This window comes from Salvelinus fontinalis, chromosome 32 (assembly GCF_029448725.1).
Source record: "Salvelinus fontinalis isolate EN_2023a chromosome 32, ASM2944872v1, whole genome shotgun sequence".
In the NCBI taxonomy this organism is placed as follows: domain Eukaryota; kingdom Metazoa; phylum Chordata; class Actinopteri; order Salmoniformes; family Salmonidae; genus Salvelinus; species Salvelinus fontinalis.
This window is the reverse complement of record NC_074696.1, coordinates 27,713,511-27,739,041: the sequence shown is the minus strand read 5'-3', so window position 1 is coordinate 27,739,041 and position 25,531 is coordinate 27,713,511. Positions and strand designations below refer to the sequence as shown.

The following is a 25,531-nucleotide window of genomic DNA, read 5'->3' as shown; positions in this document are numbered from 1 at the left end:
GCTGTCTCTGGCCCCTCAACACTCCACTACTGTAGGCTCGGATCTATAATGAATCCCAAATGACACCCTATTCCCTAAATACTTTTGACAAAGTAATGCAATGATCAAGCATTCAAAGTTTAATGGTTGCCATTTCATTTCCCTTTTCATGACGGCAGTTCTCCGAACGCTTGGTGTAAGGACTGTTCTTTATGTTGACAACATTAAAATCATCTTCAAAATTAAAACAAACTGGAATGTCATAGGGACAAAAGGAATGTTATTACCATAATATTGTTGTGGAATTGAAGTTTATTGGCACTTTAACGTTTACAAAGTATCTAAATACATACTCTTAGCAAATGCATATCCCCCCCAAAAATACATGATCTTTTCCTTGTTGCTTTAATGTCAAATCAAAACCTACAATGATACATTGGTAGCACTTAAACAGGTAAGTCAACGTGTTGACCTGTGTTGTAGTTCCTGGACAGCCTGGGTTATAAGCCAGAGTTGGTTTCCTTTGACTTGTAGTGCAGCCACAAGCAAAGAGGATAGCTGACTTCAAATTGGTGCCACCAACAGGCCACACCATATGTATGAGGTTACTGACATGTCAGACAGTGTGAACATAACTGCATACAAACATAAAAACTAAAAACTCATAAAAAAAGAGGTCATGACAATCAATAGAGAGAAGACCAGATAGCACCAACAAAAACTTTTTTAAACTGGTGATACAAGACCGTGGTGTTCACATGCCATACAGAAAATAGAGTTTCAATTCAATGGTGATGAGAGATTGTATAAGAAATACTCGACCCCACTGAATACTTCACATACAGTGTATGTAAACAGGGCATTGAGGAGATAGCATGATCCCAGATTTGGGAGCAGGCTACTGAGGATAGTGTGAACACCATACTGTATAATGATTAGTGTATGAAAATAGATCTGAAGGAAAATGTTTGGTTGGTCATAAGCAGGTTCATATCCTCTAACAGTCTGACTGGTCTGGTCCATCCAGATACTTTCTCTGGGTTTTATATTTGATTTCATCTCTGCTGCAAAATACCGCCATGGACAGATGCCCCTGAAAACAGAAATCTAACACTGGACTCCCCCGAATGAAAACCTTCTTAGTCAGAATAGATTGAGGAGCCGTTTCATGAAGATCTTATATACAAACTATAGAAACACAATCTAGAATGTATAACCTAAAATAGATTCTAGATTGTATATGTCTATCATAAAACCTGCATGTCAGCGACATCATCTCCAGTTACCATAGCGAGCGTGAGGCTTCAGATCTGTCCTTTTTGAAAATATATACTATGACTTGAATTCCCTCAAAGATTCCACGGTACATTCTTTACCAAATACATTCTCTACTCTAAAATATACTGTTCCTCTGGCTACAAAACGAACGTGGTTAGTACCTCTGTGCTCTGTCCCATATCTTACTGAGAAGAAAAGGTGTGTTAGCCTGATCCCAGATCTGTTGATGCCATCTTGTTTGTGTTGTCATTAGCTGCAAACCAGGACAAACAGATCTGGGACCAGGCTAGAGATGAGCAGTAATGTCAGTAAAACTGTGAGACATTACAGACTGTCCTGTTACCTACAGATCTTTGAAGTGGAATTGATGACACTGACCGACCGCTGATCAATAACATGAAGATCACTGTGCTCAAGATAAGGTCACACAGTTGTTTTTGTTTCAGTTGGGAATTTCTGTTGGGATGTCGTGCTCTGTCGTTTCCTCTTTGAATGAATCGTCCTCTTCATCCTCCTCATGCTCCTCCTCTTCTTCCTGAAACATAAAACAACATATAATAGGAATATTCGGGCATAGTATTTTCCTCACCTGGGTCCTCAAAATGGGTCTCTGAAAGGTCAAAAATATAAATGCCTTTAGATCACAGTTGGACAAATCACATCCGAACTCACAACCATAAATGAGATTTTTAGAAAGGTCTGTCACAATCCCAACAAGGATAAGTAGTTAGTGTTGGTAGGTTAGTGTTGTGCTGGTGTTAAAGGCATTGTTCAGCAGCCATTTCCTCTTAGAACAAAGAGCTGTAGTCAGGGTGGGCAGGACTTGACACCCAGCTGATTCAGAAGGGAAGGTAAAGTGAAAGTGACGGTGGCGACAGCCGCAACAGTGACTAAATGACTCTGACAGATGCAATTATCTCCTTCTCTAGAGGTTAATATACACACCGAGTTTGAAAATGTAATGACTGCTTTAAGGAGCGTGTGTGTACGTGCAGCTGGACAGACCTACATGAGGTGTAGGCCTAGTGTAGATTCTTGGTGTGGATGTGAAGACCTGCTGATTCTTCTAACAGTGTGTAGATGTGGTTCTGTTTCCCCTCACAGTATCCTTATAGTATACTCTGTATCTAACGACATAGCAGAAAGGCAATGGTACATTCCTCAGTGCTCGCAAACACCACTGCTCGTAGACCCATTATGGCTGTGACGGTCATAGAATTTTGGATGACAGTTATTGGTCAGCCAATTAACCACGGTCACCAAATAACCTTTAGATTAGCATATATACATACATACATACTGTTCAAAAGTTTGGGGTCACTTATAAAAAAAAAAAAAAGTCCATTAAAATAACATCTAATTGATCAGAAATACAGTGTAGACATTTTTTATGTTGTAAAAGACTATTGTAGCTGGAAACGGCAGATTTTTTAATGGAATATCTACATAGGTGTACAGAGGCCCATTATCAGCAACCATCACTCCTGTGTTCCAATGGCACTATGTGTTAGCTAATCCAAGATTATAATTTTAAAAGGCTAATCGATCATTAGATCAAAAGTCATTTACAACATTAACAATGTCTACACTGTATTTCTGATCAATTTTATTTTATTGGACAAAAAATGTGCCTTTCTTTCAAAAACAAGGACATTTCTAAGTGACCCCAATCTTTAAATATGCACATTTTCTTCTCTCCTCAGTTCCTGACTGCATGTGTTGCTGCTGCAGGGCGGGGGGCGTTGCCTAAGCATAAAACACCTGGCTTGTTTCAGCAAGGAGAAACAAAGTTGGTCTCAACCTCACAAATGCCCAGCAGTCCAGTATTCAGTCAGCTGTTCATTCCACAAAAAAACTGTTATGACGGTTCTTTTATTTTCATGAAGGTCTTTATCTACGACCATCGGTTCCATGGTTATAAAGTAATTGTGCCAGCCCTACTCCTGTGGTAGTTATTATAACACAGGAGAAAATCTCCCAGACCTCTCAAGTGCACTTCAACAGCAGCTAATTGGGCCAATTGAGTTTTTAAACATCAGACTGCAGTCCCTATTAGCCCTGGTCAAAAGTAGTGCACTGTATAGTGAATAGGGTGGAACGCAGCATAACTACGAAGCAGAGTGGATCTCCCAGGCTTGATAACTGCAAGACATTAGCAGTGGAGTCGTAAATCAGCCAGGGCCAGAGTTTAGTTCTGGTTCATATATCACCCTGTAACTCACACAAACCTTGTCTGTGTCTCCTCTATGGACGCACTTTTGATATGCAGCCTCCCACCGGTGATAAATGCCTTACTTTTTCCTGAACTCAGGATACTTCTCCACCTCCCTCCTTCGGCCGGGCCCCACCCGCGGGCCGATATAAATCTATCATTGCCGGGGACGACATGTCGTGAACCCCGGCCGACGTACGTATCGGGCCGTGCCATCCACCAAATCTCTCGGACAAGCCTGCCAATTTTCCAATTACCTGTGGCACCATTCTCTATCACATCCCCAGGCAATGAGGAGACAGGAGGCGAGGAGAGACCAGGCTGGCCAATAGCTAGCGCATGCTAACATGCATGCTAACATGCTAAGGGCTAAGAGGAGCTCCTTAAGTACTGGAAATAGACTGACTGGCTGATTTTAATGTACCTACGCTGACCTGGTCATGTTTTCTGTTAGCAGCTCCAGCAAACACTTAAAGACTTAATTTGTCCAGTACGGCACTACACAATATACACTGAAGGAGATAAAGAGAGAGGCCAGGAGTATGACAGCACTACACAATATACACTGAAGGAGATAAAGAGAGAGGCCAGGAGTATGACAGCACTACACAATATACACTGAAGGAGATAAAGAGAGAGGCCAGGAGTATGACAGCACTACACAATATACACTGAAGGAGATAAAGAGAGAGGCCAGGAGTATGACAGCACTACACAATATACACTGAAGGAGATAAAGAGAGAGGCCAGGAGTATGACGGCACTACACAATATACACTGAAGGAGATAAAGAGAGAGGCCAGGAGTATGACAGTACTACACAATATACACTGAAGGAGATAAAGAGAGAGGCCAGGAGTATGACAGTACTACACAATATACACTGAAGGAGATAAAGAGAGAGGCCAGGAGTATGACGGCACTACACAATATACACTGAAGGAGATAGAGAGAGGCCAGGAGTATGACAGTACTACACAATATACACTGAAGGAGATAAAGAGAGAGGCCAGGAGTATGACGGCACTACACAATATACACTGAAGGAGATAAAGAGAGAGGCCAGGAGTATGACGGCACTACACAATATACACCGAAGGAGATAGAGGCCAGGAGTATGACAACACTACACAATATACACTGAAGGAGATAAAGAGAGAGGCCAGGAGTATGACAACACTACACAATATACACTGAAGGAGATAAAGAGAGAGGCCAGGAGTATGACAACACTACACAATATACACTGAAGGAGATAGAGGCCAGGAGTATGACGGCACTACACAATATACACTGAAGGAGATAAAGAGAGAGGCCAGGAGTATGACAACACTACACAATATACACTGAAGGAGATAGAGGCCAGGAGTATGACAGTACTACACAATATACACTGAAGGAGATAAAGAGAGAGGCCAGGAGTATGACGGCACTACACAATATACACTGAAGGAGCTAACGCTACACAAGTAAAACGTGTTCAGAGAGAGACGGGAGCATTTTCAGTATTTTTACTAGTGTGAAATACTGTACATAACATGTTTAAATAATCACATTAATAAAAACATAGAAACGTGCTGATATGATCATTACTACACTGCTGCGGAGGACATGAACAATGACAAGTAACTAACAGCTACTACAAGCTGTGGTGTACCCTTTCCATTATGACCACAACCATAGGAGTAGGGAAGACAGCACAAAGAGATCTGGCACCAGGCTTGGAGAACCCCTGAGCCTGTTCCTTCACAGAAACAGAAGAATGAGATAGTGGGACCGGCCTTGCATCAGGGCCCCCTGACAGACAGAGTGATATTTTCTCTGTGAGGAGTGGAGTGGAGAGGAGAGGAGAGAGCCACCAGAAAGCCGTCTTCCCTCAAAGGGCCTGGAGAAAGGGAGAGAGTGGTGGAGGAAGAGGGGGTAAGAGGGAGAGAGAGAGAAACTGACAGGCTCTGGCATATCTCCATCACTCCCCTTTGGGAGAGAGGTATGGGGAGAAGGGGATGGAGGGGAAGAGACAGACAGGTAGAGGGAGAGAGACTGTTCCGCCCACACATAGTCTCTCTCCATGGGTCCCCAGCCCTCTGGCACCAGCAGCACATACATGTATGATAATGATATGCCACATTTTTTATTCTAATTGAGTTGGGTGTTCTTAAAGGGCATGCAGAGCCTGTCGTCTCCCGCTCTCCTGCTTTCTCACACACTGCTGCTGCTGCTCTCAACATGTGAGTCTGGAAGGAAGGAGAGAGGTGGAGAGAGATGGAGACTACTCCCCCCACACAGGAGGAGGAGAGCAAGGATGAGGGGGAGGAGAGAAGTGAACCCTAGGTGGCAACAAAGGCCCATGGAGCTGCTAATGTGCTCGAGGCTGAGACCCCCACTGCCTGAAAGGGAGAACACAATCGCTCCAAAAGACAAGTGAAACAACCCCCTCCTCCATCCCTCCCTCCCCCCGCCTACACACCACATGCAGAAAACTTCATAAAGTGGGATAAAAAACAATGCTGTAAAATAAAATGTAAATGTCCAACACCACATCTCCTTCTTTAATGAGCTTCAGCATTGTCCCTTTATCAAGCTGGCGCAGTCCTCACAAGAATTAGCAGCTAATTAGTAGGACTTACTTTCCTTTTTGCTTTGATTGTATTTATCAGTGTGGTTGTCTGTGGTGCACTGTGTGTGTGTGGTGGAGGAAGTAGTTTTATGGAACTGGGTTTCTTTGATAAGTGCTGCTGGGTGGTTCTGAGGGGTTTACAGCATCCCTGCAAGGTATTGATGCTCCTAGAACCACATGAAAAAACCCACGGTGTGAACAACATTAAAGCATACAAATAACTAACGATTAAAACACCTCATATGACCAACACTAATGTCCAAAAGAGAGTGTACAAAGACAGACACTGGTGTGAAGCCCTGTGTGTATTCATACAGTCATCAAACACTCTTTCACAAAGACGATATTTGTGTCCTTTTGAAAGGGACAAATGAAATTCTAATGGCACAAAAGGAATTGATTAAGTAAATGAAGAGTGGTGTGTCTGTGTGTGTGTGAGTGAGTGAGGAAGAAAGAGTGAGAAAAGAAGAGTGTATGTGTGTCAGTGTATAAGCATGAAATGTGTGTATGAACATCTGTGTGTGTGTGTGTGTGTGTGTGTGTGTGTGTGTGTGTGTGTGTGTGTGTGTGTGTGTATGAGCGTGGGAGTTTATGAGCATGATTGTATGTGTATGTGTGTGAGTGTGTGTGTGTGTGTGTGTATGAATGTGCGCACCGGTGTGATTTAAAGCCTCTGTGGCCATTCAGGAGAGGACACAATATAATTGGTTGGGTCATAAACAGTGGTTTCATTAGCTCGTTCAGACAGTGCATTACATTTAAACACATCTCACCCACACACACACAGCCTCCTCTCCTCTACCTCGTTCTTCTCCGGTCCTGTTCTCCCTCTCTTTTTCTTCCCCCCCTTCTCTCTTCCCTACTCCTCTCCCTCTCCTCGTCTTCCTCTCCGTCGCTCTCTACACCACACCGCCCAGCCAAACCAGTCACCAGAAAGCAGCACAATTAAATTTCATGACTGCGCATATTTGTGATTCCCATTTCGTTTATTACAAAGGGCATTCATTAATCTCCCTTCTTTTCCGAGAAGCGGATTTCCATTTTAGTGAGGCATGACAGATACTGAGGTGAGCCTACCAAGCCAGGCTTAATTTAATCAGAGGTAAAATGCACAAGCGGGAGGTTTTTTATCCTCTGTTTGATAAGAGCTGATGCTCACAACGAAAATATATGGTGGCGGTGGCGGTATGTGTGTGTGTGTGAGGGGGAGAAGAGAAGTCATTTCTCTCCAGTTTCCAATTTGAACCATTTAAAATGTGGCACTAAATCATAAATAAAGGCTAAAGGCAAAGTGCTTGGTAGGAATCTGTGGGACAAACTGGCCAAAGTGCCTCTTCCATTATCTCTGAGTAATGGAGAGGAAACAAATAACAACAACAGAAACCTAAAAGAAGCTGGAAATGAGGGACCAGAGGACAAGTCAATGAAAAGCCTTACAGGTTGAGGGACTGCTGACTGGTGAATGTGGCCATTAGTGCTGAGCGATTAACCAACATTCCAGGTATTATTTATTCTTTACAACTCGTTCACCTACATCTATTCAATTATTTGAATTCCATTTCGTTCAGTTTTTTTTCTGTGAGCTCGATGTGCAGTTTCTGTAGAGATAAATCCGATCAAGCCTTAACAGTGTAAGATGTAGTAGGAAGTTGTAGTTTCCAACAGGCCACATTCTACATAGTTTAGAGCAGAAAACAAGGCAATTAAATAAAATGACCATAATCCATTGCGTGCCCGCTTACTTGTCCGGAACAGACACAAAGACGGAGAGAAAAGAGAACACAATATCTAGAGGGATAGAAAAAAAGTTGCTTTGCGAGCCTGAAAATACATTATCTAAATTATTGATAGTTGATACTTAGCAGTCCTAAACTATGCCTTATTTACTTCGAAGAACTACTAAAATAGTGATTTTGTCTGACAGCATAGGCAGCAGCTCTCTAGATATGAGACGATGACTTGGAATAAAATAATAAAGTAATCAAATAAAACAAATATTTATATTATAAAGTAAATTTAATAAATTATGGTTAATAAGTGATAAGCAATAATCCCTCAGCTTTTTACCAAAACAGAGGCGGGGCGGCCGTTTTATTGTTTCATCAATGGATTTGCCCTTTAAACAGCTGCATATTATCAAGACATCAAAGTGTCACCAACAAAAAGGTGAACAATAGTCCTATAGCAAATGCAGCATATGGCATTCATTTTGCAGATGTAAATAGCACTTTTCAGTAGTGCTCAAAGCATGCCATTCCATGAGTGCAGCATTTATTTTTCAACTCGACTCAATGAGCAACAGAGTAGGGCTGTCTAATAAGTCCTTAGTTTTGGGGTTATGCTCGCGTAAAACATTTTGGCTAATCTATACTTCCATATTTCCAAGTCCTATTCTTGAAGATCAAGGGGTATTACATGGTTTTTAATGTAAAGATATAATTTAATGGTATTATTATATGTAGTAGAATGCGATGGGTTAGAAGAAGCCTACATAACCAACCCATAAAGTACAATGTAACATCCATATATGGCCAGCTATGTAAACTTTAACATTGATTTATCCTGCAATAGATGTTGTTCAATTGGTAACATACATTTTTGTTTTCTTCTAATGCCTCTTAAAGGGAAAGTAATCTAAAAGTAACTGAACGTAATCAGATTACTTTACGGAGTTTGGGTAACCCAAAAGTTAAGTTACTGATTACAATTTTGGACAGGTAACTAGTAACTGTAACAGATTACATTTAGAAAGTAATCTATCCAACCCTGGAAATAACACATATGGATTCATGTAGTAACCAAAAAATGTTAAACAAATCAAAATATATTTCAGATTCTTCAAAATAGCCCCCCTTTGCTTTGATGACAGCGTTGCACATGCTTGGCATTCTCTCAACCACCTTCACCTGGAATGCTTTTCTAACAGTCCTGAAGGAGTTCCCACATATGCTGAGCACTTGTTGGCTGCTTTTCCTTTACTCTGCAGTCCAACTCATCCCAAACCATCTCAATTGGGTTGAGGTCGGGTGATTGTGGACGCCAGGTCATCTGATGCAGCACTCCATTACTCTCATTCTTGGTCAAATAACCCTTACACAGCCTGGAGGTGTGTTGGGTCATCATCCTGTTGAAAAACAAATGATAGTCCCACTAAGCTCAAACCAGATCGCTGCAGAATACCGTGGTATCCATGCTGGTTAAGTGTGCCTTGAATTCTAAATAAATCACAGACAGTGTCACCAGCAAAGCACACCATCACACCTCTTCCTCCGTGCTTCACGGTGGGAACCACACATGCGGAGATCATTCATTCACCTACTCTGCGTCTCACAAAGACACAGCGTTTGGAACCCAAAATCTCAAATTTGGACTCATCAGACCATAGGACAGATTTCCCCCGGTCTAATGTCCATTGCTCGTGTTTCTTGGCCCAAGCAAGTCTTTTCTTCTTATTGGTGTCCTTTAGTAGTGGTTTCTTTGCAGCAATTCAACCATGAAGACCTGATTCACGCAGTCTCCTCTGAACAGTTGATGTTGAGATGTGTCTGTTACTTGAACTCTGTGAAGCATTTATTTGGGCTGCCATTTCTGAGACTGGTAACTCTAATGAACTTATCCTCTGCAGCAGAGGTAACTCTGGGTCTTCCCTTGCTGTGGCGGTCCACATGAGAGCCAGTTTCATCATAGCGCTTGATGGTTTTTACGACTGTACTTGAAGAAACTTTCAAAGTACTTGAAATGTTCCACACTGACTGACCTTCATGTCTTAAAGTAATGATGGACTGTCATTTCTCTTCGCTTATTTGAGCTGTTCTTGCCATAATATGGAGTTGGTCTTTTATCAAATAGGGCTATCTTATGTATACCAACCCTACCTTGTCACAACACAACTGATTGGCTCAAACACATCGAGGAAAGAAATTCCACTATTTAACTTTTAACAAGGCCCACCTGTTAATTGAAATGCATTCCAGGTGACTACCTCATGAAGCTGGTTGAGAGAATGCCAAGAGTGTGCAAAGCTGTCATCAAGGCAAAGGGTGGCTGCTTTGAAGAATCTCAAATATAAAATATATTTTGATTGGCTGAACACTTTCTTGGTTACTACATGATTCCATATGTGTTATTTAATAGATGATGTCTTCACTAGTATTATACAATGTAGAAAATAGTAAAAAATAAAGAAAAACCCTTGAATGAGTAGGTGTGTCCAAACTTTTGAATGGTACTGTACTTTCTCCATTCAGAATGAACAAAGCTGGGGTTGTGTTCCTGAAAATAGTAAATTTAGAGGGTAGACTGATTGCTAATGGAATATTTCTAAGGGATGTGTTGGTGTCGATTTATCATCTTTCGACTCCTTCGACAAGGGTGGTAGTTGCGAATCTGCTTCAGTTTATTACGGATGATCAAATCCGGAAAGAGCCGAGTCGTTTTGGTAAGTTTGCTAGCGGTTTTCGTGTACTGTTGGCAGGTTTTCAGGCAGATGCCGTCAAGCATGTTGTTTCGTTCCGGATGCAAGTGTTCATGTTTCTGAATAAAAATGAGCAACAGTTAAAATGTGCATTTTAAAGTGAGGCATGGGGAGGGGCTCTACACGGTGTTTGCCAGCAAAGATAGTCTGCAGTGCTTTGAGTGTGGGGACTTGGGGCATAAGAGCTTTGCGTGCCCACATAAAGGCCGTAGACAAGGTGAGGGTACAAGCACCAGTGGGGGAAATCGAGGTCAACGTGCAGGGGGCCATGAGATGCAGGCAGCATAGGTGGGCTTAGTCATGCTATGGATGGTGGTGTAGATGAGGCTGGATCTAGTCATGTTAAGGATGGTGGTGTAGCTGAGGCTGGGTCTAGTCAGGTTATGCTAGTGGATGAGGCGAGTATAGTGGGGAAGGGTAAGCGACTATGGGTGAGAAGGGGGGTGTCATGCAGAAGAGAAAAAAGGGGGAGAAGAAAGGAGTTGGGAGGGGAGAGGCTGGTGTGGTCAAAGGCAATAAGGAACTTTTGCCTGGTGCTGGGGGGGGGGGGGGGGGGGGGAGCCCCGACTAGAGAGAAAGGTTCCGTCAAGGTTCCTGAATGAGACTAAAGGGAAAAATAAGGTTAATCTTTAAGCTTTTTTTTGCAATCTGGTAAAGTTATTAAGATCAGTACAACATGTGATGAAAAATGAGGGGCATGCTGTCCTCTCATTCAGGAAACGTTTCAGGTTGAGGAAGTGGGTCACAACCGTGTGTAAGGGTCTACCTTCAGACGCTGTTTAGTTTCATCATTTTTTTCTGACACTGGGGCTTTTTGAGCTTTGCTATTGGTCTCTTTCTTTGCTGGCTTTTCTCCCACTTCTTATGGAGACCCTTCGGGTAGGCTCTCTCAATATAAATGGCGCCAGAGATGCGGGAAAGAGGAGTGTGTTGGGTGAATATGTAAAACAAAAAAAGTACAGCTGTTGTTTCTGCAGGAGACGCATAGTGATGTGGTGAATGAAGTCGATTGGGGGCTCTGGTGGAAAGGGGCAAGTGTGCTGAGCCATGGAACAAATGTTAGTGCAGGTGTGGCAGTCCTTTTTGCACCGGGTCTGGCCGTAAAAAGAGGAGACGCTGGTGTTCAGCGGGGACTGGAACTGCTCAACGGATTTTATGAAAGACATAAATGGGGAGGAGCCTCATTCAGGCTCAGTGGGGGTGTTAAGGGACATCATTTATTAGTTTGACCTAGTGGATGTTTGGAGAACTAGACATTCCAACACAAGACAGTATACATGAGTGAAGGTCTTTGGGGCTAGGGTGAGTGCAGCCCGACTCAATCGGTTTTACATATTCAGGAATCAGAGCAATAGGCTGTTGGGCGCTACCATTCTCCCGATGGGTTTTTGGATCACCACATAACCATGGCTCGGCCGTCTATTTCACCAGGGCCTCGGCATGCATCCTACTGGAGTTTAATGAAAAGCTCTTAAAAGATGCCACTTTTTGCTCAGGTTTACAGACTTTTTGGGAAAGGTGGGGGCAGCGAAGAGAGGAGGATTGCGTTAATTGTGGGATGTGGGAAAAGTCAAAATTCGGCTTTTCTGTCAACAGTATACAGCTCTCTCACCCTCAGAGGCTAGAAGACTATTGATGGAACTTGAGTGTAGTATCAGTTAGGTGGCGGTAGAGCTGGTGTGGCAAGGCAATGTAGACCTCCAGACTAATTTAGCTGAATTACGTAGGGACCTGGGCAGTTGTTTCCAGGTTAAATCAAAGAGAGCACTTATAAGAGCTAGGTTCTCCATGCTAAAGGAGAGGGATGCTCCCAGCTCCTTCTTCTTTGGTTTGGCAAGACAGAGCGGTGAAGCCAAGGGTATGCATTGTCTACAGCTGTCTGATGGGAGGGTGACCTCTGTGGTGGGGGAGATGCGGGAGCGGACTGTGGCGTTTTATAGGGCAGAACTGTGTGATCTTATGTGTGCTCAGGTTTTGCTTGCAGAACTCTCTAAGCTCTCTCTAGCACATAGGGATGAAATGGGAAATCCTCTGTTGTCCCATGAACTGGCAGAGACCATACCCCAGATGTCCCTCGGCCATGCAGCGGGGTTTGAATAACTCCTAGTGGAGTTTTATAAAAAATTCTGGGGAATAATTGGACTGGACTTTAGCTTGTTGCGTGAGTGCGTTGGGGTAGGAGAATTGCCGATTAGCTGTCGTCGGCCGGATCTGACTCTCCTGCCCAAGAAAGGGGACTTGTGTGAACTTAAGAAATGGAGGCCTGTGGCATTACTCTGTGCGGACTATAAGATATTTGCCAAGGTCCTCGGTAACAGATTGAAGTCCCATCTGGACTCTATAGTACACAAGGACCAGACATATTGTGTACCGGGATGCTCAATCACAGACAACTTGTTCTTAATCAGAGACATGTTTTACTTGTCGAGTCTCTAATGTGAACTGTGGACTGTTCTCTTTAGACCAAGAGAAGGCTTTTGATAGAGTGGACCATGAGTGTCTGTTTAATGTGATGTCTGTATTTGGGAAAGGTTTTTGGCCTGTGTGAAGATGATGTTGTATGTTGGGGCTCAGTAGGCCAGTCTGAGTAAGGCGGGGCATTAGACAAGGACGCCCTCTATCGGGGCAGTTATATACACTAGCCATTGAGCCTTTTTTGGGCCTGCTACGCAGGAGACTTCAGGGAGTGTGTTGGACAGGCATAGCAGTGTCGGCGTATGCAGATGACGTTTATGTAATTGTCAGGGATGGGCAGGATATGCAGGCACTAGAGACTAGTCTGAAGGTGTACGAGGGACCTTCGTCAGCTAAGGTAACCTGGGGCAAGAGCAAAGCTCTTATGTGGGGCATGAAGAGATAGGACCCCCCTCTGCTTCCAGGGGGTTTGCAGTGGTGTTGTGAAGGGCTTAACATTTTGGGGGTGTACCTGGGCTCAGAGAGGTGGGTAAGGAAGAACTGGGAGGGGCTGTCACATGTAGTGGTGTCAAGACTGGCCAGGTGGAGGTGGCCCCTGTCCCAAGTGTCATATAGAGGGAGGGTGCTGATAATCAACAACCTGGCGGCATCCTCCCTGTGGCATAAACTTGCAGACCTGCAACGAAAGCTGGTAGATTTCTTCTGGTCGGGCCATCACTGGCTGAGGGCGGCAGTGTTGTATATGTCTGTCCACGAATGAGGACAGGGCCTGGTGGAGAGCAGGGTGGATGCATTCCGACTAAAGGCGGCACAGAAACTGCTGTACCATACTGATGTCGATTGGAGAGAACCAGCATGTGCACCGCTGAGGAGAGCTAGTGGATTAGGGTTGGACCGGCAGCTGTTCCTCATGAGGCTGGAGGGGCTTGTCTTGTCTTGTTGAGTACAGCATGTCTCTCTGATTTTTAATCTGCGGTGCTGAGGGCCTGGCAGCTACTAAGGCCCACACGAGAAGGGGGTGTGGAGCCTGGGCTGTGGGTGTGGGAGGAGCCTATCTTCCACAACCCAGCCATCCCTTTGAGATCGGTTCAGTCGGCCACCCTGCAGAGGCAACTGATGGCAGTGGGTTTACTAAGGCTGGGTGACCTGCGGCAGCTAGGGGAGGAAGGGTGGAAAACCCCGGAAGTCCTGGCAAAACAAACAGGAATAACATCTCTTAGGCTGCTGGAGAGATTCCTGGAGGAGGTCCAGGAGACACTGTCTGAGCCATTAAGGGGGGGTGTTTCAGAAGCCAAAGGGAGAGGGGCCACCAATGTTTCCTCCACTGCAGGTGACGGAAGAGACTGGGGACTGGCAAGGGGCTCTGGAGGACTTGTTAGATTTGAACACTCCGAGCCTGGGGGAGTTTGAGCGGGTGGGAGGTAAAGCCCTCTACAATCTCTGCATTAAGGTAAGGAACATTAGGAGCCTAACAGGAGTGAAGGCACATCAGTGGCAGGGGGTATGTGGGGCGGAGAGTATGGTGGGTTTTAGATAGAGGGGGCTCTACAAACTCCACACACGAAAGAGGTCAGGGGACCTCCGGTGGAGGGTTCTACATGGAGCCCTGGCCACTAACAGCTGGTTGGCAAGGGTTGACCTGGGAGTCGGACAAGGGTGTCCTTTCTATGTCATGAGGGAAACTGTGCATCATATGTTTTCTGCGTGCGCCAGGTTAATGCCATTAATGTCTCTGCTGGAATGTCTGTGTGAGAGGTTGGGGGTGGAGTTTACTGTTGGGATGTTTATAGTGGGGTACAGGTATTCGATAAGGAAAAGACCAGATGTGTGTTGTTGAAATTTCTGCTTGATCAGGCAATGTTGGCTATTTGGCTACCAAGGAGGAACAGGGTCAAAGGTGGTCTCTGCATGCCTTAGGGTGGAATTGGAGTTCTATATAAAATGATAAAAAGTGTGGCGATGGTTCAGGAGATATGGTGTGTCGGGGGGGCCATCTGACCAGCTGGGGAAGATGGGTTGGACATACGGTTGTAGAAGTGGTGAGGTTTGGTTATTGTGATGTGTGGTGTTGTTTTGTATCGTGGGGTAGAGGGCAAGGTGAGTATGCAGCACAGGGGATATTTGTTTGAGGTTTTAATGAAATGAGGATGTACCATTAAAGAATGACAAAAAGTCTCTCTCTCTCTCTCTATGAAGACTAGTATAATATAAACAGGAAGGTACAGTCTCTCTCTCTCTCTATGAAGACTATTATATTATAAACAGGAAGGTACAGTCTCTCTCTCTATGAAGACTATTATAATATAAACAGGAGAGTATAGTCTCTCTCTCTCTATGAAGACGATTATATTATAAACAGGAAGGTACAGTCTCTCTCTCTATGAAGACTATTATATTATAAACAGGAGAGTATAGTCTCTCTCTCTCTATGAAGACTATTATAATATAAACAGGAGAGTATAGTCTCTCTCTCTCTCTATGAAGACTATTATAATATAAACAGGAGAGTACAGTCTCTCTCTCTATGAAGACTAGTATAATATAAACAGGAAGGTACAGTCTCTCTCTCTATGAAGACTATTATATTATAAACAGGAGAGTATAGTCTCTCTCTCTCTATGAAGACTATTATATTATAAACAGGAAGGTACAGTCTCTCTCTCTATGAAGACTATTATATTATAAACAGGAGAGTACAGTCTCTCTCTCTATGAAGACTGTTATATTATAAACAGGAAGGTACAGTCTCTCTCTCTATGAAGACTATTATATTATAAACAGGAGAGTATAGTCTCTCTCTCTATGAAGACTATTATATTATAAACAGGAGAGTATAGTCTCTCTCTCTCTATGAAGACTATTATATTATAAACAGGAAGGTACAGTCTCTCTCTCTATGAAGACTATTATATTATAAACAGGAAAGTACAGTCTCTCTCTCTATGAAGACTGTTATATTATAAACAGGAAGGTACAGTCTCTCTCTCTATGAAGACTATTATAATATAAACAGGAAGGTACAGTCTCTCTCTCTATGAAGACTATTATATTATAAACAGGAGAGTACAGTCTCTCTCTCTATGAAGACTATTATATTATAAACAGGAAGGTACAGTCTCTCTCTCTATGAAGACTATTATATTATAAACAGGAGAGTACAGTCTCTCTCTCTATGAAGACTATTATATTATAAACAGGAAGGTACAGTCTCTCTCTCTATGAAGACTAGTATAATATAAACAGGAAGGTACAGTCTCTCTCTCTATGAAGACTATTATATTATAAACAGGAAGGTACAGTCTCTCTCTCTATGAAGACTATTATATTATAAACAGGAGAGTACAGTCTCTCTCTCTATGAAGACTATTATATTATAAACAGGAGAGTATAGTCTCTCTCTCTCCCCCTATCTGGATGGTGAGTGGACCCCAGACCTCACAACCATAAAGGTCAATGGGTTCTACAACTGATTCCAGTATTTTTTGCCAGATCCTAATTGGTATTATTTTTGATGGCGTAGAAGGCCCTTCTGGCCTTGTCCCTCAGCTCGTTCGCAGCTTTGTGGAAGTTATCTGTGGCGCCGATGTTTAGGCCAAGGTATGTAGCGTTTTTTGTGTGCTCCAGGCCAGTGGTTCCCAAACGTTTTATAGTCCCGTACCCCTTCAAACATTCAACCTCCAGCTGCATACCCCCTCTATCACCAGGGTCAGCGCACTCTCAAATGCTGTTTTTTGCCATCATTGTAAGCCTGACACACACACACACACACACACACACACTATACAATACATTTATTAAACATAAGAATGAGTGTGAGTTTTTGTCACAACCCGGCTTGTGGGAATTGACAAATAGCTCTTATAGGACCACGGTACAAACAATAATATAATAATAATCAATAACTTTTCTCTTTATTTATCCATATTACACCTTGTTCATTGAAAATTGTGAATAACTCACCACAGGTTAATGAGAAGGGTGTGCTTGAAAGGATGCACATAACTCTGCAATGTTTTGTTATATTGGAGAGAGTCTGTCTTAAATAATTTTCCTACCCACAGTCTGTGCCTGCATTTAGTTTTCATGCTAGTGAGGACCGAGAATCCACTCTCACATAGGTACGTGGTTGCAAAGGGCATTAGTGTCTTAACAGCGCGATTTGCCAAGACAGTATACTCTGACCGCAGCCCAATCCAGAAATCTGGCAGTGGCTTCCGATTAAATAACATTTTCACAGAACCACATGTTGCAATTTCGATGAGGCTCTCTTGTTCAGATATCGGTAAGTGAACTGGAGGCAGGGCATGAAAGGGATTACGAATCCAGTTGTTTGTGTCATCCGTTTCGGGAAAGTACCTGCGTAATTGCATACCCAACTCACTCAGGTGCTTCGCTATATCACATTTCACATTGTCCGTAAGCTTGAGTTCATTAATGCAGACAGAGAAGAGCTCCAACTTCTTAATCATAGCCTCAATTTTGTCCCGCACATTGAATATAGCTGCGGAGAGTCCCTGTAATCCTAGATTCAGACCATTCAGGCGAGAAAAGACATCACCCAGATAGGCGAGTCGTGCGAAACATCATCATCATCATGCAAGCGGTCAGACAAGGGAAAATTATGGTCAGTAAAGAAATCTTTAAGCTGGTCTCTCAATTTAAAAAAATGTGTCAATACTTTGCTCCTTGATAACCAGCGCAACTTCTGTATGTTGTAAAAGCGTTACATGGTTGCTGCCCATATCATTGCATAGTGCAGAAAATACACAAGAGTTCAGGGGCCTTGCTTTAACAAAGTTAACCATTTTCACTGTAGTGTCCAAAACATCTTTCAAGCTGTGGTGTCGGGAGCAACTGCTTGCACGCGCGTTACCACTCCACTATGTCTCCCTGTCATGGCTTTTGCGCCGTCAGTACAGATACCAACATGAGCAGCAGCTATGTTTGGCTACATACAAACAGTTAGTGGAATTCCCACAAGAGAGTAACGGTTAATGTGATTGAATGATAATTATTTGACTAGGCTACCTGTATTTGACATTGTGTTGTTATTTGGCTGAACACTAGATGGTTGAATTACATTTTTGGCAGTGAAACGAGGCTACTCAGGCGAGAAAAAAACCTCATCCAAATGTACTGCCCAGTTGGAAAATAGAAATGGACTGTTTGAAACATGTAAAAAAATAAAAAACACAAGAAAATGCATTTGGAATTCCCCCGACAGAATTGTGCGTGTACCTCAGTTTGGGAACGGTGTCTACTATAGACAGAATTGGTATTTGTGGTCATGGCAACTGGACCTTACTTGGAACATCATTATTTTAGTCTTACTGAGATTTACTGTCAGGGCCCAGGTCTGACAGGATCTGTGTAGGAAGGATCTGTCATGGCAACATCTATGTGCTGCTATAAGCCCTCCTTGGTTGGGGAAAGAAGCACCAGATCATCAGCAAACAGTAGACATTTGTCTTTAGATTCTAGTCGGGTGAGGCTGGGTGCAGCTCGGGGATTCGATCCAGCAACCTTTCGTTACTGGCCCAACGCTCTAACCACTAGACTCTAACCACTAGCTACCTGACACCCCTAAATGACCTTGACATTTGCTCAATACATTGTTTTCACTGAGGAAATGTATGAGTCTGCTGTTAATGATAACGCAGAAGATTTTCCCAAGGTTGCTGTTGACGCATATCCCACGGTAGTTATTGGGACAATATAATGGCGCCGGAGGAGATGGCTGCCGTTTTACGGTCTCCTAACCAATTGTGCTATTGAGTGCGTTTTTTCGCGTTATTTGTACATAATGTTTCTGCCACCGTGTCTTATGGCTGAAAAGAGCTTCTGGACATCAGGACAGCGATTATTCACCTCGTACTGGATATAGATTTTTTCTTTAACGATTCGGACGCAAAGTATTTACTCCAGATACCAGGCAAGGCCTAAATCCTTGTGATTCACATGAGAAAGAGAAGGAGATATTGGGGACGTAGGTCAGGGTGCCTTGTAAGGATCTGACGGTGAGTGGGTAATCTGCTCTACCATCAGTCCTATTAGCCAACATACAATCATTGGATAACAAAATGGATGAACTACCATCACGAATATCCTATTAACGGGACATTAAAAACTGTAATATCTTATGTTTCACAGAGTCGTGGCTGAACGACGACATGCATAACATACAGCTGGCGGGGTTTACGCAGCATCGGCAAGATAGAACAGCCGCTTCCCGTAAGACAAGGGGCGGCTGTCTTTGTATATTTGTAAACAGCAGCTGGTGCACGAAATCTAATAGTAAGGAAGTCTTGAGGTTTTTAAACTATTACAGACTACAACCGCAAGCTGCTCAGTGACACGAGCCTAACAGACGAGCTCCCAGATCAGCTGTTCCGGATGACTGTGTGATCACGCTCTCTGCAGCCGATGTGAGTAAAACCTTTAAACAGGACAACATTCAAAAGGCCGCAGGGCTAGACGGAATACCAGGACATGTACTCAGAGAATGCGCTGACCAACTGGAAAGTGTCTTCACTGACATTTTCAACCTGTCCCTGACTAAGTCTGTAATAACAACATGTTTCAAGCAGACCACCATAGTCCCTTTGCCCAAGAACACTAAGGTAACCTGCCTAAATGACTACCGACCCATGGCACTCAGTAGCCTGCAGCCACGAAGTGCTTTGAAAGGCTGGTCATGACTCATATCAACATCATTATCCCAGAAATCCTACACCCCCCACCCCCCAATTTGCATATCGACAGATCCACAGATGATGCTATCTCTATTGCACTCCACACTGCCCTTTCCCACCAGGACAAAAGGAACACCTATGTGAGAATGCTGTTCATTGACTACAGCTCAGCATTCAACAGCATAGTGCTCTCAAAGCTCATCACTAAGCTAAGGACCCTGGACTTCCTGACGGGCCGTACCCAAGTGGTAAGGTTAGGAAACAACACATCTGCCACGCTGATCCTCAACACGGGGGCCCCTCAGGATTGGTGCTCAGTCCCCTCCAGTACTCCCTGTTCACTCATGACTGCATGGCCAGGCATGACTCCAACACCATCATTAAGTTTGCAGACAACACAACAGTGGTAGGCCTGATCACCGACAACGATGAGACAGCCTATAGGGAGGATGTCAGAGACCTGGCTGGGTGGTGCCAGGATAAGAACCTCTCCCTCAATGTGATCAAGACAAAGGAGATGATTGTGGACTACAGGAAAAAGAGGCCCGAGCACGCCTCCATTCTCATTGACGGGGCTGTAGTGGAGCAGGTTGAGAGCTTCAAGTTCCTTGGTGTCCATATCACCAACAAACAATCATCGTCCAAACACACCAAGACAGTTGCAAAGAGGGCATGACAAAGCCTATTCCCCCTCAGGAGACTGAAAAAATTTGGCATGGGTCCTCATATCCTCAATAAGTTCTACAGCTGCACCATCGAGAGCATCCTGACTGGTTGCATCACTGCCTGGTATGGCAACTGCTCGGCACCCTACAAAGGGTAGTGCGTACGGCCCAGTACATCACCGGGGCCAAGCTTCCTGCCATCCAGGACCTCTATACCAGGCGGTGTCTGAGGAAGGCCCTAAAAATTGTCAAAGACTCCAGCCACCCTAGTCATAGACGGTTCTCTCTGCTACCGCATGGCATGCGGTACCAGAGCACCAAGCCTAGGACCAAAAGGCTTCTTAACAGCTTCAACCCCTAACACTCCTGAACAGCTAATCAAAGGGCTACCCAGACTTTTGCAGTGTCCCCCCCTCCCCTCTCTTTAACGCTGCTGCTACTCTCTGTTTATTATCTATGCATAGTCACTTTAACTCTACCTACATGTACATATTAACTCAATTACCCCAACTAACCTGTGCCCCCGCACATTGACTCTGTACCCGTACCCCCTGTATATAGCCTCGCTACTGATATTTTACTGCTACTCTTTAATTATTAGTTATTTTGATTTTTAACTTATCTATTTTTTTACTTAACACTTATTTTTCTTAAAACTGCATTGTTTGTTAAGGGCTTGTAAGTAAGCATTCCACTGTAAGATCTACTACACCTGTTGTATTCAGCACATGTGCCAAATACAATTTGAATTTGTCTCCACTTTTGTGGATTGGGGTTATCAGTCCAATCGGTTCCAAATATTGGGGATGATGCCAGAGCTGAAGACGTTAAAGAGTTTAAGTATAGCCACTTGGAAATTGTGGTCTGTATATTTTATCATTTCATTTAGGATACCATCAACACCACAGGCCTTTTTGGGTTGGAGGGTTTGTATTTTGTCCTGTAGTTCATTCAATGTAATTGGAGAATCCAGTGGGTTCTGGTAGTCTTCAATAGCTGATTCTAAGATTTGCATTTGATCACATATATGTTTTTGCTGTTTGTTCTTTGTTATAGAGCCAAAAAGATTGGAGAAGTTGTTTGAGGGGGGTACTTTTTACCCCTTTTTCTCGCAAGTTCGTGTTGGAGGAAACAGCGTACAGCTGGCGACCGAACAAGGAGAGCAATAGGGCAAGGACATCCCAGCCAGCTGTTGGTTGTTTTGTCATAGTCGTGTCTAGGGGGGCATATTTGGCAGAAATGCTTTCACCTCCGGGTAGGCGTTTGTCCCCGTGTGCTAACAGTATCTTTTTGATACTGTCGCAAAGCTAACTAAAAAGCAACATTCCCCAAGTGAGGATGGCTTTCACTTCAGCAGTAATAAATTCATGAACTTCTTTGAGGAAAAGATCATGATCATTAGAAAGCAAATTACAGACTCCTCTTTAAATCTGCGTATTCCTCCAAAGCTCAGCTGTCCTGAGTCTGCACAACTCTGCCAGGACCTAGGATCAAGAGAGACACTTAAGTGTTTTAGTACTATATCTCTTGACACAATGATGAAAATAATCATGACCTCTAAACCTTCAAGCTGCATACTGGACCCTATTCCAACTAAACTACCGAAAGTGCTGCTTCCTGTGATCGTCCCTCCTACGTTGAACACAATAAACGTCTCTCTATCCACCGGATGTGTACCAAACTCACTAAAAGTGGCAGTAATAAAGCCTCTCTTGAAAGAGCCAAAACTTGACCCAGAAAATATAAAAAACTATCGGCCTATATCGAATCTTCCATCCCTCTCAAAATTTTAAAAAAAAGCTGTTGCGCAGCAACTCACTGCCTTCCTGAAGACAAACAATGTATACGAAATGCTTCAGTCTGGTTTTAGACCCTATCAGAGCACTGAGACTGCACTTGTGAAGGTGGAAAATTACCTTTTAATGGCGTCAGACCGAGGCTTTGCATCTGTCCTCGTGCTCCTAGACCTTAATGCTGCCTTTGATACCATCGATCACCACATTATTTTGGAGAGATTGGAAACCCAAATTGGTCTACAGGGACAAGTTCTGGCCTGGTTTAGATCTTATCTGTCGGAAAGATATCAGTTCGTCTCTGTGAATGGTTTGTCCAGACTATGGTTTGCAACTGCAGATGGGAACAAAGATTGTACTTTTTGGAGAAATATCCTCTGGTCTGATGAAACAAAAATAGAACTGTTTGGCCATAATGACCATTGTTATGTTTGGAGGAAAAAGGGGGACGCTTGCAAGCTGAAGAATACCATCCGAACCGTGAAGCACGGGGGTGGCAGCATCATGTTGTGGGGGTGCTTTGCTGCAGGAGGGACTGGTGCACTTCACAAAATAGATGGCCTCATGAGGAAGGAAATATATGTGGATATATTGAAGCAACATTTCAAGACATCAGTCAGGAAGTTAAAACTTGGTTGCAAATGGGTCTTCCAAATGGACAATGACCCCAAGCATACTTCCAAAGTTGTGGCAAAATAGCTTAACTTCACTAGGGTAGGGGACTGAATTCGGAATTTTGGATGAAAAGCATGCCCAAATTAAACTGCCTGCTACTCAGGCCCAGAAGCTAGGATATGCATATAATTAGTAGATTTGAATAGAAACCACTCTAAAGTTTCCAAAACTGTTAAAATAATGTCTGTGAGTATAACAGAACTGATATGGCAGGCGAAAACCCGAGGAAAATCAAACCAAGAAGTACTATTATTTTGAAAGGCTGTTTTTCAATTGAAAGCCTATCCACCATACAAAGACTTAGGACCCAGTTCACGAGCTCTATGGCTTCTTCTACATGTGGCCAGTCTTCAGACATTGTTTGAGGCTTTTACTCTGAAAAATTAGGGAGATACAGCACTTTCAATCAGTAGCCAGTGGAAATTTCCAGACATCAGCCATGCGCCTGATCGGGAAAGCGCCTTTCTTGTTTTTCCTTTCCTATTGACGAGGCTTTTGTCCGGTTGAAATATTATTGATTATTTATGACAAAAACAACCGGAGGATTGATTTTAAACATCGTTTGGCATGTTTCTACTAACTTTTATTGTACTTTTAAAAAACTTTTCGTCTGGACCTTGTGCATTCGGATTACTGGACAAAACGAGCGAACAAAAAGGAGGTTTTTGGTCATAAAGAGGGACATTATTGAACAAAACAAACATTTATTGTCTAACATGGAGACCTGGGAGTGCCACCAGATGAAGATCATCAAAGGTAAGTGATTAATTTCAATGCTATTTAATGCTATTTCTTTTACACACATACATAGTATGTGTGTAAAATACTTTTTTGAAGGCTGTACTGATTATGAGCTAAGCCAATTCCAGCTATGTGTGGAGCCATGTTTGTTGACATACAATGCATTCTGGGTTTCACGTAATCGTCTGTCAGACCAAAGATGCTATAATAAAATGAGGTGAGTAAGGGTTCACTCATTTTTTGAGAACTTCAGGAAGTGAATGGTGGGATGTGAACGATGGTAGATGACACATCCCTTCAACATGCATACTATAAACAGACCAAACTCATCTTGTCTTCTCTTATTATCTTAGGTTTCTGTGAGGAAAAAAAGCATGGCTGCGCGCTGAAGCTCATCGTCGATTACTTCGATTTCTAGAAAGCGTTTTACTCAATTATTTCGATCAATGGTGAGCTCACCTGTGATGTGATAAATTATAAATAGTAATTGCTATTAGCTAATTCATATTGTAGTTTATGTCAGCCGAGAGTTAGAAAATATGGCTGCTTGTAGCCTACATTTTTCCGGTTTGGATGATTGTGTTATGCTATAGATACTTCTGTGAATATCTGAACATTGCATCCAAAAATAAACTGCTCACATTCTGGACATAACTGTGTAAGGACTGTGTTTGTGTAAATAGTTTCTGAAAAAAGTGTGGCCAGCTCAAATGCCGATTGTTGCATCATTCGAAACTGGCAGTTCTAAATAAGCCTTCTAATCACACAGGTGTGATTGTACGCTTCAGGGACCACTGTAGAACGATCACAACCTTGTGATGGTACGTGTGAAAGCGATAAGGACAACAAAGTCAAGGTATTGGAGTGGCCATCACAAAGCCCTGACCTCAAACCCATAGAAAATGTGTGGGCAGAACTGAAAAAGCGTGTGCAAGCAAGGAGGCCTACAAACCTGACTCAGTTACACCAGCTCTGTCAGGAGGAATGGGCCAAAATTAACCCAACTTATTGGGGGAAACTTGTGGACGGCTACCCGAAACGTTTGACCCAAGTTAAACAATTTAAAGGCAATGCTGCCAAATACTAATTGAGTGTATGTAAACTTGTGACCCACTGGGAATGTGATGAAATAAATAAATCATTATCTCTACTATTATCTGACATTTCACATTCTTAAAATAAAGTGGTGATCCTAACTGACCTAATACAGGGAATTTATACTATACTAGAATTTATACTAGGATTAAATGTCAGGAATTGTGAAAAACTGAGTTTAAATGTATTTGGCTAAGGTGTATGTAAACTTCCGACTTCAACTGTATGTATGTGTTTGTATATGTATGTGTTTGTGTGTGTATATATATGTGTTTGTGTGTGTATATATATGTGTGTGTATATGTATGTGTGTGTGTGTGTGTATATGTATGTCTGTGTGTGTATATGTATGTCTGTTTGTGTATATGTATGTGTTTGTGTGTGTATATGTATGTGTTTGTGTATATGTATGTGTTTGTGTATATGTATGTGTTTGTGTATATGTATGTCTGTTTGTGTGTATATGTATGTGTTTGTGTATATGTATGTGTTTGTGTATATGTATGTGTTTGTATATGTATGTCTGTTTGTGTGTATATGTATGTGTTTGTGTATATGTATGTGTTTGTGTATATGTATGTGTTTGTGTATATGTATGTGTGTGTGTATGTATGTCTGTATGTGTGTGTATATGTATGTCTATTTGTGTATATGTATGTGTTTGTGTATGTATGTTTGTGTGTGTATACGTATGTGTTTGTGTATGTATGTATATGTGTGTGTATATGTATGTATGTGTGTGTGTATATGTATGTCTGTTTGTGTATGTGTTTGTGTATGTATGTATGTATGTCTGTATATGTATGTGTTTGTATATGTATGTATATTTGTGTGTGTATATGTCTGTTTGTGTATATGTATGTATGTTTGTGTGTGTATATGTCTGTTTGTGTAT

General features: G+C 42.8%; 1 protein-coding gene across 3 annotated transcripts in view; it reads right to left on the bottom strand.

Annotated features, from left to right (window-relative positions):
- Nucleotides 1-273: 273 nt before the first annotated feature.
- Nucleotides 274-25,531, bottom strand: part of LOC129831005 (PHD finger protein 14-like) — a 141,835-nt gene continuing 116,577 nt past the window's right edge. For all 3 annotated transcript variants that reach the window (XM_055893963.1, XM_055893962.1, XM_055893964.1), the window contains exon 20: nt 274-1,792. In XM_055893963.1, coding sequence (XP_055749938.1) covers nt 1,700-1,792 — 93 coding nt within the window. In that variant the 3' untranslated portion in view covers nt 274-1,699. The remainder of the gene's footprint in view (nt 1,793-25,531) is intronic.